The 15,811-nt window shown below is 43.2% G+C and overlaps 1 protein-coding gene across 1 annotated transcript in view; it reads right to left on the bottom strand.

Moving 5' to 3' along the window:
- Nucleotides 1-7,839: 7,839 nt before the first annotated feature.
- ATAD3A (ATPase family AAA domain containing 3A) overlaps nt 7,840-15,811 on the bottom strand; it is an 83,018-nt gene continuing 75,046 nt past the window's right edge. The window contains exon 16 of the mRNA XM_044278278.1: nt 7,840-8,409. Within this exon, the coding sequence (XP_044134213.1) occupies nt 8,230-8,409 (180 nt within the window). The 3' untranslated portion in view covers nt 7,840-8,229. The remainder of the gene's footprint in view (nt 8,410-15,811) is intronic.

Genomic DNA, 15,811 nt, shown 5'->3' with positions numbered 1-15,811 from the left:
AACGCGCGACAAGACGCCCCAAAGAAGCTCATGTACTTCTTGGGGCGTCGGGCGTTTTACAGCGCGATCGTACGTGCTGTAAAACGCCCAGGTGAGAACCATTCCCATAGGGAATCATTGGTTCTTGCCTGTTGAGCGTTTTACAGCGCGTAGGAACGCGCTGTAAAACGCTCAGGTCTGAACCCAGCCTTACTGTTAGAAGGGTCTCCTAATGATAACTTGAACACAGGTTGTCCTGCTGCTGCCAACCCCTCCCAACCCCCCCGAGCAATCAACTGTGATCTGTGGGGGTCCTGGCAGGAAGTGTTTATTTATCTGCAACACCTCCGCAGGACAAATTAAGCATTACACAGTTCTTGCTGAGATGAGCTGCTCTCAAATGTTGGGTCCTCCAGAGAGAAATGCATTTTTAGGGTCCGGCTAGAATATGTGAATGTATATTTTAGGGAACAATCTTTTTTTAATCTAAAACATTTTCATGTCTGTTGGTCTTTGACATAGGGACGCTTCATGATCTCAGAAAAATCTAAGTCAGGGAATAGCGTGATAAACAATAAAGAGAAATTGAGTCAATTGCTGCACAGATTTACCATGAACTGGCAGATGTTCTTTCTGCATCATACACACAATGCAATAAGCATCCTATTCATGTAGACATCTGCAGAATATCCCTTCCTTCAGGGGTTGAACATCACTGGTGCAGAGGTAGGAGGGAAGAACATACAGTAGACGCCTATGATGGGCTAACTAAATCTAATTCATTCAAACTCAACCTTCTGGAGCACCAAGGGGCTGTCCCCTCTGCTCAAGACCCTCCCCCCCAACCAATCATATTACTCCTTTCAATTTTCAAAACTCCTTTGGAAAATGAAAGGTGGAGTCTGATTGGTTGCTATGGGAAAACTAAGCCAGTTCTACTATACACCAGTTTTGATAAATCTCCCCCATAGTGCATAAAAGTCACCAATGCTCTGGTGCCTGAATAACTGCAGAGTCCAAACCTCCCTGTGAACTGGGGGCATGCGTTTCCATTGCCCAGCAGCTGCATGCAAGCCTTACATCAACAAGCACAATGCCAAGCCTTGGATGGAGTGGTGTAAAGAAAGTGACCACTGGATTCTGGAGCAGTGGAAACGTGTTCTGATGAATCACACTTCTCCATCTGGCAATTTCATGGAAGTCTGGATTCTGTATTTGGTGAATGTCAGAACGTTACCTGCCTGACCCTGACTGCACTGTGCCAACTGTAAGGTTTGGTGGTGTAGGGATAATTCTGGGAGGTTGATTTTCAGGGGTTGGCTTCGGCCCCTTAGTTCCAGTGAAGGGAAACAGCATGCCAAGAAATTTTGGACTATTGTATGCTTCCAACTTTGTGTGAACAGTTTGGGGAAGACCCTTTTCTGTTCCAGCATGGCTGTGCCCCAGAGCACAAACTAAGGTCCATAAAGAGTCTGGTGGGGATGAACTTTACTGGCTGCACAGAGTCCTGACCTCAACTCTATCAAACACCTTTGGGACGGAGATTTGGGACCCCCAATAATCGGACAGCACTCCAGGTAAAAAAACAAAGATTTATTCACCCATGTGGCAAAAAGGAAGCAACGTTTCGGCTCAACAATAGAGCCTTTCTCAAGCATGGAACACAAGTGCAAGTGACTGATATATAAGCCAAACAATTCATCTAATCAGTGAACATGATGCCAAAAAGCTGTGTACAATTCATAACATAATTGATCCATATACAAATAAAAATACTATATTTCATTAGAAACCAGTGATCAATGTCATATCATATATATGCAGTGTTACAACAATGTAATAGTGTTACATAAAGTGCAAAGTGAATAAATAAAGTGCATATATACATTGTAATGAGGTGTATAACGCAATAAAAAATCAAATCAAGGGGCAGAGACCCGAGAACAAGGAACCTATAGTCATACCCAACAGGTGGATCCAATATGTTGCAGACTTTAGCGCCATTTTCGGCGACTAGAAATTCACAGTGCGCATACTCCAGGGGACGGGATGGGTGCGCGGAAACAGGAAGTGACACACAGCGAGGAACCGCGCATGCGCACCTCAGAACTGTTCCATGCATCTCCATCTTTAATGTAGTTTCTATCGGATAGAATTGCGTGCATGCGCACAGAAAGAATGAGATGATGCCGCCATATTGGACTGAGGCGGGCTGCCCAAATGCTAAATACGAGCCGTACTGGAACTCATGTGGCTCCGACAGAACTGCTCACATTACCACCACACATAGGGGGGATGAAACCTTCCCAAACCCGGCACCCCAGACCAACATGCACTGCACGTTAGTGCAATGCATATTGAATAAGTGTGCCTGGTGGTATCAGTATATCACAGTTGAATCAGGGAATCTCCTGACGGGAAGAACAGATGTATGTGCAAGATATTATATAATAACCACACTTGGAATAAAGGCACAGTAACCAATAAAAAAAAAAACATTGAAAAAAAAACACATTTGTAGATCCAGCCGCTGGGCACGCTAGTTCCCGTTTCCCATATCTCCAATTCCCTGTTCCAGATAACTGAAGAGAAAAGAGAGAAAAAAATTACTTTTCCAGAAATAATATATCAATATCTGTGTTCAAACTCAACCATATCACAGGGGTAGGACCGAGCAGAAAAAGTGGAGGAAAAGGGGCAAGCCACCCCTCAAACAACACTATGGATTATATTCAATGTTGAGGCCAAAGGGTTTGAGATAATTGATTGTATCCAATACATTTCTCTTTTTTTCAACCACGTTAATCTATTGCCGCCTCTCCTGGGTAAGGGGACATGATCGATGATCCAACATTTCAGATCACGTTCACTGTGCCCCAGATCCAGGAAATGTTTCGGTACTGGTAAATCAGACCGCTTTTTGCGGGTCGTGTAGCGATGGGTGTTAAGACGGGTTTTGAGGTCAGTGGACGTCTCTCCAACATACAAAAGTGTGCAAGGGCATGTCAAAACATAAATAACTAAATTAGAATTGCAAGTAAGATAGTGTTGAATTGGAAAAGACACCCCCTTTTCCGATTCAACACTATCTTACTTGCAATTCTAATTTAGTTATTTATGTTTTGACATGCCCTTGCACACTTTTGTATGTTGGAGAGACGTCCACTGACCTCAAAACCCGTCTTAACACCCATCGCTACACGACCCGCAAAAAGCGGTCTGATTTACCAGTACCAAAACATTTCCTGGATCTGGGACACAGTAAACGTGATCTGAAATGTTGGATCATCGATCATGTCCCCTTACCCAGGAGAGGCGGCAATAGATTAACGTGGTTGAAAAAAAGAGAAATGTATTGGATACAATCAATTATCTCAAACCCTTTGGCCTCAACATTGAATATAATCCATAGTGTTGTTTGAGGGGTGGCTTGCCCCTTTTCCTCCACTTTTTCTGCTCGGTCCTACCACTGTGATATGGTTGAGTTTGAACACAGATATTGATATATTATGTCTGGAAAAGTAATTTTTTTCTCTCTTTTCTCTTCAGTTATCTGGAACAGGGAATTGGAGATATGGGAAACGGGAACTAGCGTGCCCAGCGGCTGGATCTACAAATGTGTTTTTTTATTGGTTACTGTGCCTTTATTCCAGGTGTGGTTATTATATAATATCTTGCACATACATCTGTTCTTCCCGTCAGGAGATTCCCTGATTCAACTGCGATACACTGATACCACCAGGCACACTTATTCAATATGCATTGCACTAACGTGCAGTGCATGTTGGTCTGGGGTGCCGGGTTTGGGAAGGTTTCATCCCCCCTATGTGTGGTGGTAATGTGAGCAGTTCTGTCGGAGCCACATGAGTTCCATTACAACTCGTATTTAGCATTTGGACAGCCCACCTGAGTCCAATATGGCGGCATCATCTCATTGTTTCTGTGCCCATGCACGCAATTCTATCTGATAGAAACCACATTAAAGATGGAGATGCGTGGAACAGTCCTGAGGTGCGCATGTGCGGTTCCTCGCTGTGTGTCACTTCCTGTTTCCGCACACCCATGCCGTCCCCTGGAGTATGCGCACTGTGACTTTCTAGATGCCGAAAATGGCGCTAAAGTCTGCAACATATTGGATCCACCTGTTAGGTATGACTATAGGTTCCTTGTTCTCGGGTCTCCGCCCCTTGATTTGATTTTTTATTGATGTTTTTATTGAGTTATACACCTTATTACAATGTATATATGCACTTTATAATTTATTTGTTTATTCACTTTGCACTTTATGTAACACTATTACATTGTTGTAACACTGCATATATACACTCACCTAAAGAATTATTAGGAACACCTGTTCTATTTCTCATTAATGTGATTATCTAGTCAACCAATCACATGGCAGTTGCTTCAATGCATGTAGGGTTGTGGTCCTGGTCAAGACAATCTCCTGAACTCCAAACTGAATGTCAGAAAGGGAAAGAAAGGTGGGCTACAACAGCAGAAGACCCCACCAGGTACCACTCATCTCCACTACAAATAGGAAAAAGAGGCTACAATTTGCACGAGCTCACCAAAATTGGACTGTTGAAGACTGGAAAAATGTTGCCTGGTCTGATGAGTCTCGATTTCTATTGAGACATTCAAATGGTAGAGTCCGAATTTGGCGTAAACAGAATGAGAACATGTATCCATCATGCCTTGTTACCACTGTGCAGGCTGGTGGTGGTGGTGTAGTGGTGTGAGGGATGTTTTCTGGGCACACTTTAGGCCCCTTAGTGTCAATTGGCCATCATTTAAATGCCACCAGCTACCTGAGCATTGTTTCTGACCATGTCCATCCCTTCATGACCACCATGTACCCATCCTCTGATGGCTACTTCCAGCAGGATAATGCACCATGACACAAAGCTCGAATCATTTCAAAAAGGTTTCTTGAACATGACAATGAGTTCACTGTACTAAAATGGCCCCCACAGTAACCAGATCTCAACCCAATAGAGCATCTTTGGGATGTGGTGGAACGGGAGCTTCGTGCCCTGGATGTAAATCCCTTAAATCTCCATCAACTGCAAGATGCTATCCTATCAATATGGGCCAACATTTCTAAAGAATGCTATCAGCACCAGAATCAATGCAACGTAGAATTAAGGCAGTTCTGAAGGCAAAAGGGGGTCCAACACCGTATTAGTATGGTGTTCCTAATAATTCTTTAGGTGAGTGTATGACATTACATTGATCACTGGTTTCTAATGAAATATAGTATTTTTATTTGTATATTGATCAATGTTATGAATTGTACACAGCTTTTTGGCATCATGTTCACTGCTTAGATGAATTGTTTGGCTTATATATTGGTCACTTGCACTTGTGTTCCATGCTTGAGAAAGGCTCTATTGAACCGAAACGTTGCTTCCTTTTTGCCACATGGGTGAATAAACCGTTGTTTTTTTTACCTAGAGTGCTGTCCGATTTTCCTTTTATATTTGGGCTTTGAACACATGCCCTGGGACATAGCAACCGCCGTAAGTTTTTTGGTGGCGCCATTTTTGTGTGTGTGTGTGTGTATATATATATCATTTTTATTTTATTTTTTTATTGAAGTGACAGCTGTCAGGTTATTAATACACATGTTGTCCCAAGCACACTAACCATTAATAACAATAAGTACAAATTAAGGGAAGAGGTGATGTTCATAGCCATCAATCATCTTATTGCTTTTAATAAATCAGTTCAACCGTGGGCAATGGGTTTTAACCAGTCTCCTTTAAATTAGGACTTCTTTAGAAGACAAGTTTATTAAGGAACCAAAATGAGGAACATCAGGGAACCATCTCTGTTGTACAGGTAAAATGATCAGTTTAGATCAGGGAGGCCCAGTCTGCAGCACTCCAGCTGTTGCAAAACTACAATTCCCAGCATCCCTGGACAGCCTACAGCCATTAGGCTGTAGTATTGCAACAGCTGGAGGGCCACACGTAGAGCAGCCCTGGTTTAGATGAAGGATATGAGCTTTTCAATCTGAGATTCAGTGGGTATAACCAAGTGATACTTTTTCAAGAGGTTGTGCAGTTATATCAAACTATATACCTGTGATATAATTATGTCTCCCTAAAACAATTCACTTACTAATAATAATGTATTTCCACTTTGGGCTCCAACTCCCCTTTTCTGACCCCAAGTCACATGACCACAACCATCCAGACTACACAGGTGGCGTGACGCTTCATCTGCCGATCACATGACTTCCTCCACTTGTAGCCCTGTCCCCTTTGATGGCACGTGTCTATCCTTTGAGGTGAGCTAAGCACCTGCTAGTCTAAGCGCATGTGCAGTGCAGTCAATAGCGTGCGACATCCTAGAATCCCTACCTCCTTTGATGGAGCGTATAATCTTTTGGAGCAAGTGCAGTGCTCTCTGCATTGAGTACATTCACAATCCCGCCTCTGATTGATGGCTGTAGTCTTCTCCTGATTGGATGTTACAGCAGAGGGGAGGGGCTGTGAAACAGCTGAATGCAGAGAGCACTTCACAGTAAAGCTCCGCCTCCAGCGCATTTGCAGAAGCAGAACCTAGTAGAATAAAAGTTCATATTCAGACTGCTTACTGATAATAAAAGCTCGACAAAAGTTATGTTTATCCTGCTCTCCCCAGCCCCTACCTAGTTCTGTCAGTAGTTTAGCATGATCGAAACTACTGACAGACTCCCTTTAAGGCTATACCGACAGAACACCTCTAGTGTTCAAACACTGTACGGCAAAAGCTGTCCAGAGATTAGATGGAGGATGCAGTTTACAATTCTGCATTTAAGCAAGTCTGTAAGGATGAGCTTCTTCTGTATAAGAAGTATACCCCTTCATAGCTTTGTACTGCAAAATCAGCTCTTCAACACAGAATTGGAAAAGCAGATACATTACAGAGTTTGGTCAATAGATGTGATCAGTCTAATTATGTACACATTTGGGGGCATTTTTTTATTTTATTATTATTGCATTGTACTCATTTTTACCAAAAAATAAATAAATCGGTATTTCAATTGGTCTTTAGTAAAAATTTTGAGCCCCTTTTTCTGTACAGCCTTGAGTTTCTCTAGTAGCAGGCACTGTATTTTTACCATATTCCATCAGGCAGCTCAGCTGACGGCTCCTTATCGCTGACCTCCTAAACACTCATTATAGCTCAATTCTCATATTACTGAGAAGACTGTGGCTTAAATAAGTGTTTATGACCTTTTAGTAATTTAGAGAAGGTTTATCACATAACGGGCACAAAGCGAAAGTACAATTCACACAGCTAGACAAATAGTTAAAGGGGTTTTCGGAAATTTTGATACTGATGATCTATCCTAAGGATAGGTCATCAGTGTCTGATCAGTGGGAGTCAGACACCTGGGACCCCCGACGATCAGCTGTTGAAGGCACTGGTGCTCCTGTTAGTGGGCCTTCTCCCTGCTTACAAAGAACAGTGCCGTACATTGTATAGCGGTTGTGCTTGGTACTGCGATCAGCCCCGTTGAAGTGAATGGGGCTGAGCGCGATACCAAGCACAGCCGCTACACAATGTACGGCGGTCAGCTTGGTAAGCTGCGAGAAAACTTCAGCGCTGACAGGAGCTGATCGGCAGGAGTCCCGGATGTTGGACTCCCACCAATCAGATACTGATGACCTATCCTGAGGATAGGTCATCAGTATCAAAATATCAGAAACCCCCTTTAACCCTTTCCCACAGAATGGCTTAATTTTAATAAAGTGAAAATACATTTTTAGCCCAAAATGAGTAAAATGCCTGCGATGGTGTACATAGCCTTTAGGTCCTACTGGACAGCGCACTACATACACAGAATAATAAAAGAACTCTGGGCAGCCGAGTTCATCTTCTTTATATATAGATGCATGTAACAATGACATATTCTCTACATTCACCAAGAGATCACTTTTCTGCAGCAGCTTCACTCAGGTTTAAAATGATCGTCGGACATTTTTAGACATTAATAATTATGGGTACCCTAAAACAAGTAAAAAAAATTATAAGACAAGTTCATTAGGGAATGAATGGTGAAGATGATATGGCGGTTTCCTGAATGGAAGAACTGTATTCTCTGCCGGACTGTAACCTCCTGGACTAGGAGGCGGCCATTGCTCCACTTTGTCCTCGCGGATATAGGGAAGGCACACAGCTGACTGGGCTATGTGCAGTGATAGGCAAATCTCGCGTGTCACGAAGCTGGGGCCCTTGAGTGGCCACCTAGACCTTTCATACAGGTGTCCCCTCCAAATGAGGAATGAGAGGGTTTCTTCCAGGCTCCTTCCCCTCTTCCTTGCCCTCTGCTTTCAGCCATTCCATCTTCTGTTGGTGCTGCCGGATAGCATCGGCCACGCGGGCATCAATCATGGCTTCTGACAAAACACCATCTTCTGAGGCATATGCTGCAGCCTGCAATACATACGATATAAATGGTTACATAACCATATAGACAACAAATATAGGACAGACGCCTTAGGCTGTGTTCACATCTGCATTGGATTGGATCAGTCGCAGAAATTTTTTCAAAAAATCTGCCAAGTGTCAATCCACCCGCAGGGCAGACATAGATGAGCATGTTCAATGTGAGAAACTCGCTGTGTGTTGCAGTGTGAGTTTCCATTCTGACCTCCGCTCCTCTGCCGTCAGTGTAATTCAGTAGATACAGGTCTAGCAGGGACACACAGCACTATAAAGCATTATAATGCAGTGTGATTCTGTCAGAGGAGCGGAGGTCAGAACGGGAACTCGCACGGCAACACGTAGCAAGTTTCTCACATTTAACATGCTCACCTTTGGCCTTAAAGTGGTTCGCCAATTTGGACAATCTCTAAATGTTAGAATGGTCCCCCTGCTGGAACCTCTAGTGATCTGTGGGGAATCCTGGCAGTTCAGTTTCATTGTGGCACCACCATAGGGGAAATGAAGCATTACACAGTGCCCACTCAACTCAATCAGTTGTCTGTGTAATGTAGACAAGGACAGGTCCTCCAGAGCAAGACAAGGACAGGTCCTCCAGAGCAAGAGACAATCTTGGCTGCTCTCTAGTCTGGACTATAGATGAGGATCTGGAACAAAAGACCCCTCTATTAAACCAGAATTCCCTAAAAGAGCACATGGAAATTATTTTTGTAAATCCCAGCTGCAGTAGGTGCAGCTATAGAGTGCACTGTTATGTACAGCTGTATCACACTGCATACTATATGTGAGTGGGGACCATCTGAAATATAAAGAAACTCCAGAAAAAGCCACTTAAAGCTAGTGATTACCTTCAAGGGGCAGCACATGTCTTTTCTCTCTGGTATTTTTTGATTATATGTGTCATGCTCCGCCCCCTCAGGCCCTGCACTTGGGATAACACAGTATCAGTTTTTCCTGAAGTGTTCCTTCAAGGCTATGTTTACATGGCGTCACAGTATCTGCCTCATTTTTCAATTTCAGTGCCGGACAGCCGCTCACGGTCAACCCCAAATGAATGGAGCTCAATCAGGAGCAGACTCCAGCTGCAGTTTTTTCCCGTGGTGTCTGCAAAGAAACAGCGCCAAGAATGGACATGTCTATTCCTGGCACAGTCTAGAAAGCCACACATATATAGTCCGCAACTGCATGAACGGTGGTGTAGACTCCCATAGAAAACAATGGGAGGTGGTTTCAGCGCAGACACCATGCAGTTCTTGGCGTGTAAAAATGTGAACATAGACTAAAATTATGAGTTTTCTCCGGCTGCAAAGTTGTCAATTCGATAACAACTAATCACAGAGGGGGTCTTAGAAGCATGAACTGAACCCCGGGGGACAAAAAAAAAAAAAAAAAAAAAAAAAAAAAGGGCGTGGTCCACAGAAGGATGTGATGACCCTTTTCAGTCCCATTGTGAAGTCTGGACGTGAGACATACGACCCTTTAATCAGTATCTAACTGCGGCACATTTGCTGAAATAACAGTCGCTGCAAGAAAAACGGAGAGGAATGATTTGTGCAGATCTCCCCTCACTTCATCATGTAAATGACGGTGTCACAGGAGGATTCAGCGCCTGCTGCTCGCCCCGTCCCCCATGAATCATTCCAGGTCAAAAGCTATTATTTAATATGGAAATAAAAGTGTCACCCCCCCCCCCCCCCCCCAGCCCTCCGCAGCCTGCGGGAAAAAGGAGAAAACATAACCAGGATGGCACGGACCACCCTAAAATGGTGATCTCCAATCTTGTGGAACTACAACTCACAGCATGCCCTGAGAGCCAGATTTCGGGAGTCGTACTTCCGTAACACAAATTGAAAACCATCTAAAAGAAGGACTATAAATATAGGCTGCGGCACCCTACAAATTTGATATTTTACTTACACTGCTTCGGGAAAAGTGTGTCACCGTTACAGCTACTAGGGGGTCTTTACCCAGCTTTCCCAGACCCCTGAATGGTGATAAGCTGCATCAAGCAGTGATACAAGGTGAGGGAGACTAGGAAAGCATGGTGACATATGCTGGGAGCTCTTATGGAAGCTGTAGTATGGATGACCACTGTGCAAACTACTTATCTTAGGGGTTATCCTAGGATTGATGTAAAAAATGAAAATTAGACAATATATAGTACATGACAGTCTCTAACAAAGCTTGAACCAGCCCTTTACACATTTGTCTGCTAGATTTATTTTAGGCTGGCAGCTCAGAGGGAACTGGCACAGCTTCTTACAGAAGATATAGCTGGTGATCAGATGAAGATTTCAACTAGGCATGTGCGACCTTCTCAGTGAGGTGGACAAAGAAAGAAGGAAAAGAACAAAACAGCAGGTGGCGCTATGCTGACATTTTATGGAATAGCTCACTGGCTAGATCAAATTTTTAATTACCGTACATGCAACTACGAAAGTATTCAGATCCAGGTGCTGGGTTGAAAAATGTAGAATATTTTTAACCCAATTTATTCGCCCCTCCAGGAGTAATTTACATGCCATGTTATGCTACCATGCATTATGGTCCTTAAAGGAGTATTGTTACCCTGTCCAATCATTGCTGACAATGTCATTGACATGGGAATGGTACCACCCATTGGGCAATTTATTCATACATTTCCAGAAGGAATAATAGAGGAATGGCACAATAGAAAAGATGCTCCAGAATTGTTTTTCCAAGGGTACTTTCACACAAGCGGTTTTCTTTTCCAGTATTGAGTTCCGTCCTAGGGGCTCAATACCGGAAAAAAAAAAAACAGATCAGTTTTATCCTAATGCATTCTGAATGGAGAGTAATCCGTTCAGTATGTATCAGTTCAGTCACTGTACGGTTTTTGGATGGAGAAAATACTGCAACGTGCTGCGGTAGTTTCTCCGTCCAAAATTCTGGAACACTTGCCGGAATAGACATTATTTTACATTAAAATGCATTAAATGCCAGATCCTGCCCTAAGTGTTCCGGAAAAACAGAACCGGTTTAGTGTTCTGCGCATGCACAGACTTTTACAAATGTGAAAAAGATAAATACCGTATCCGTTTTTCCGGATGACAACCGGAGAGACAGATCCGGTATTGCAATGCATTTGTGAGACAGATCCACATCCGGATCAGTATATAAATGGTATCCGTTCGCATACAAATTGCCGGATCGACGGAACTGCCTGCCGGAATCCAGCGACGCTAGTGTGAAAGTACCCTAAATCAGACAGGTCAGGAGAGGTGACCTGTCTGACCGCCCTCTTTAAGGCTACATTTACACCTAGATGCTGGTCAGGGTGGATACCTCTAGGACTGCATCAGACCCATATTTCAGCTTGATTTCCCATTTGAATGCATTTCTTCATACAGAGAGCCAATCTCCAGAATGATGAACATGTCACATCACCATGCACAGACTGTCTGGCGGGTCTGCTGACACTTCCACTCTCAGTGGGATATTTTCCGTTAATATGTCTCCCATTATCTTAGCGTCTCTCTTCACTTCTCCTAATGTCAGTGGAGTAGGGGGCTCCTGCTGACTGTGTGCATTCAGCTTCGGGTCACGAATGATACAGAAATGAAGTGACAAGTCTTTCAAGCTGAAAATAGGTGTTTGTACCCAGTGTAGTGTATCGGTGTGATGCGTGTCACTTTCACGGGCTGCACATCTTCTCTACCTTCACAATGGCTGCGGCAAGAACATGGGAAAAGGTGAAGGACGAGGAGCTGAAATGGGCTCAAGTAGCACCATACTGCATTCAGACATTGGGAACGGTCAGGGAAGTGACTACTGAACTCTACTGGTCTATGTCAGAGGTTCTCAGCCTCCTGAGCCACAGTCAAACACAACACATAGTGATGAGACCCCGATGTGGACTTACAGGTTCCTACAGAGTTAGACCGGGTGCTAAGAGTCCGCTGTCCATCCAAATTAGATGGTGGGGTGGCTGAGCTGGAGGAGTGCACCATCAGCACTTTTCTCCAATCATTGGGCATGCGATTCATAGTGCTCCTACATGACCTACAATTCTAGCTCTTGAGGGACATTAAGCTGCAAGAAAAAGTAAGTGAACCCTATGGCATTACCTGGATTTCTGTATTAACTGGTCTGAATGTTATCAAAGTCACAATTATAGACAAGTACAATCTAAAAAAAAAAAAAACTAGTAGCACACACCACAAACAGTTTATTAGACCTATGCACACAACCGTATCCGTTTTGCACTCAGCAAATAGTGTATCCACTAAATACGGATGTGGTCCGTCATAAATTCTTGAAATCATGTTTTCGTGCACCCACTGACTTTAACTGTCCATGGTCCACATTTTGCGGACATCCGCATCCGTATGTCCGTTCTGCAAAAATATAGAACATTCTGCAAAAATATAGAACATGTCCACAGACCATGGACCCACTGAAGTCAATGGGTCTGCAAAAAAACATGGATGTAACACGAATGGTATCCGTATTTTGTGGATACACAATTTTCGGACCACAAAATACATACAGTCGGGTTAACTGGGGTCTTCGTGTGCACACCGAGTAAACATCTGCAGTGAAGGGAGGAAATTAAGTGAACCTCTGTGTCAATGAAGTATCCAAGAGCTAACTGGCAAAGTTAAAGCGTGACATTCAAATTGCAGGTTTTAATCCCCGGCTGGGATCATGTGCCGAATGTATGTCACGTGAAGATGGAAGTACAGGCAAGTGCGGCATCTTAGATAATACCTTTAAGGACATATGATTGGGACTATGGATTTCACAGGTGTTTTGTCCATGAAATAAAGGCACACAAAGCCTGGTTACTGTCAAATCTGGTCTTCTAAAGAAACCTTGGTTAGTGAGAACCACGCCTCGATGCAAAAAACTTTCAGAACACCTCAGAAGGTGTGTTATGGAGACACAAAGGCTAGAAAAGAATTGCTAAACACCTGTAGAATCTACATGAATCCATGGTTAGACAAATTATCTACAAATGAAGAAATTCAGGACTGCAACATTAGAAAGGGTGTCCAGTTAAAAGGGTTGTGCCAAGTTTTAACGTCATCCCCTATCTTTAGTACATGGTGATATCGAACAGATTTGAGGAGGTCGGACACCTGGAAGAGAACGGGGCATCTTGTTTCCCTGGCCTGTTGGGGTGGCAGGTCGAGCATGCACCCTACTGCTCAGATCTAACTCTATGGGACTACCGAAGACAGTTCATGTGTTCAAAATTAAAAAAAAAACACTGAGCAAGAATGGCGTTCATGGAAGGGCACCACAAAAGGGAGCTGCTGCTGTCCGCATTTCTAGTTCACAGAAACACGGTTGTCATGTTTCATGTCCATTCCACCCATATCTTATCCATGCCAAAAAAAAATATATTGCGTTTATACTGCCCCCTACGTACAGGGACATGGACCTAGAATAGCAAGAAGAATTGCCCTCAACATCCATCAAATAAAGTCCTACACCTTACTGAATTCTATAGAAAGGTAATACAATGAAGTAATACACATCAGACCTCTAGACCCTAACCAATAATTCAAGACTAGAGATAGGGCCCCGACCAGTTGGGCTATTTTGGACTATTCATTCCAAGCTATGTTGAGATACTAAAGACCCTGAAAAGGTTAATGAGGGAAAGATGAGCTGTGCAGGCAGTAAAAGTGAACACATGCTGAAGCTAATGAAGCCCCATTTCTATTCATGAATGCTGGGGAAGTTGGAGCATTCACATTCGACAGCAATTCTGTGTAAGCAGTTTGACTCCGGCAGCTGGCAGGTGAAGGCCCATCCTCCCCACAAAATGCCTTCTTGAGGGATTTTCCAGAGCAGCGGCTGTGTAATGTAGATTAACTGGAAAGGGAGAGTTCTCCCTCCTCTCATCTCCGGCTGAAGGTCATAGGAACGAAGAGATGCATTCAAGGAACATGAGAATACCTAAACACAGGGTGGAGGGCGGTGAGCCCAGAGGTAACTGGTCAGTGGAGTCCGCGTTCTGATCCAGTAAACGCTTGCAATGAACTATAGGTTGCACCCAGATCTGGGTGAGAGTCCCGACGTGGGGACCACCGAGTCATGGTTTCATACAAATAATGAACCATTTCAATTGTTTCATAGGAAACCTGGTTGGAAGAACGTTCCAGAATCTCCTTCCAGGTCTGAGGACAGGTGTCTGGCTGTCTCAATGATGAAGCTAATGTGTGACATCTATGGCCGGCTTGAGTGAGGGGGACTTATCCCTGATCTTAGGTGGCTACAGAATAATTTAGCACCATGGCTTGGTTATTAAGAAAGAAATCAGAAATTATTCAGTAATAGAACTCTAGGGCCCTAAGGCTTAGTTCACACGCTTTTTTTTCCCCCATAGACGTCTGGAAATAATTCCATGGATCGAAAAAAAATAAAAAGGGCCTTTGTAGTGCGCTACTTAATTTCCCGGCTTTCAGTGAACATCTGGCCACAGCATTTTTGTTTTAAAAAAAAAAAATATAATAAAAATAAATAAAAAACAAGGCATTTTCCCCAAAAACACATTATGTGCGACTCCACCCTGATAGGGTCTCAAGCAATGGGAATAACCTGTATGGTTGTTATGTACGTCAAGACGTACATTGACACCATCTTGAATGCAGCTCGTTTGCAGTTTGATTTTAAAGGATATGACCAAGTAGGCAACTATTTGCAAACTATCTTCTACCGTTTTGGTCTACTATGCAGACCTATGCATCTCCTTGGTTACACACCACGGAAAAACATGCACTGTCTGATCCTGCAGCAATACTCCTTTTCCTATGACCCCTAGTTTACGTTAGTACTCTTGGAGACAATTAGAGAGGTGTCTGAATGTGCATTAAAGGCAATGATCTCTAGACACATGGGGGACACAGCCAGCCCTAGGCATGATGCGTAGGCCTTGTACAGGATTAGGAAAACATGGCTGCTTTCTTTTAGACACACCTGTCCATGGGTTGTCCATTGCACTGCAGTATAGCACCACTGAAATGGCTGCTCGTATGGCTGAGCTGCAGTACCAGACCCACCCTGTGGACAGGCGTGGTGCTGTTTTTCGAAGAAAGCGGCTATGTTTTGGTTGACTACATGTATTTGTATGATATGTCTGGTTTTGCTGTATCAAGCAGGGGCTTTAATAATCTCAAACCCTCTGAGTTCACAAAATAACTGCACCCCTTTACTACACATAATAGGTAACTACATACAAAAAAATAAATAAAAAATTTATATATATATATATATATATATATATATATATATATATATATATATATATATATATAATCTACCAAAACCAAACCAATCAATATCTGAACAAAACAAGGGGATATAAGAAAGTCGGCAGAAGTCTTCATTACTACCTAGCATGTAAATGGTGTTTTCAGTCTTA

This window comes from Bufo gargarizans, chromosome 2 (assembly GCF_014858855.1).
Source record: "Bufo gargarizans isolate SCDJY-AF-19 chromosome 2, ASM1485885v1, whole genome shotgun sequence".
In the NCBI taxonomy this organism is placed as follows: Eukaryota; Metazoa; Chordata; class Amphibia; order Anura; family Bufonidae; genus Bufo; species Bufo gargarizans.
Note: the sequence above shows the minus strand (reverse complement) of the source record. Positions and strands in the feature narration are given on the sequence as shown.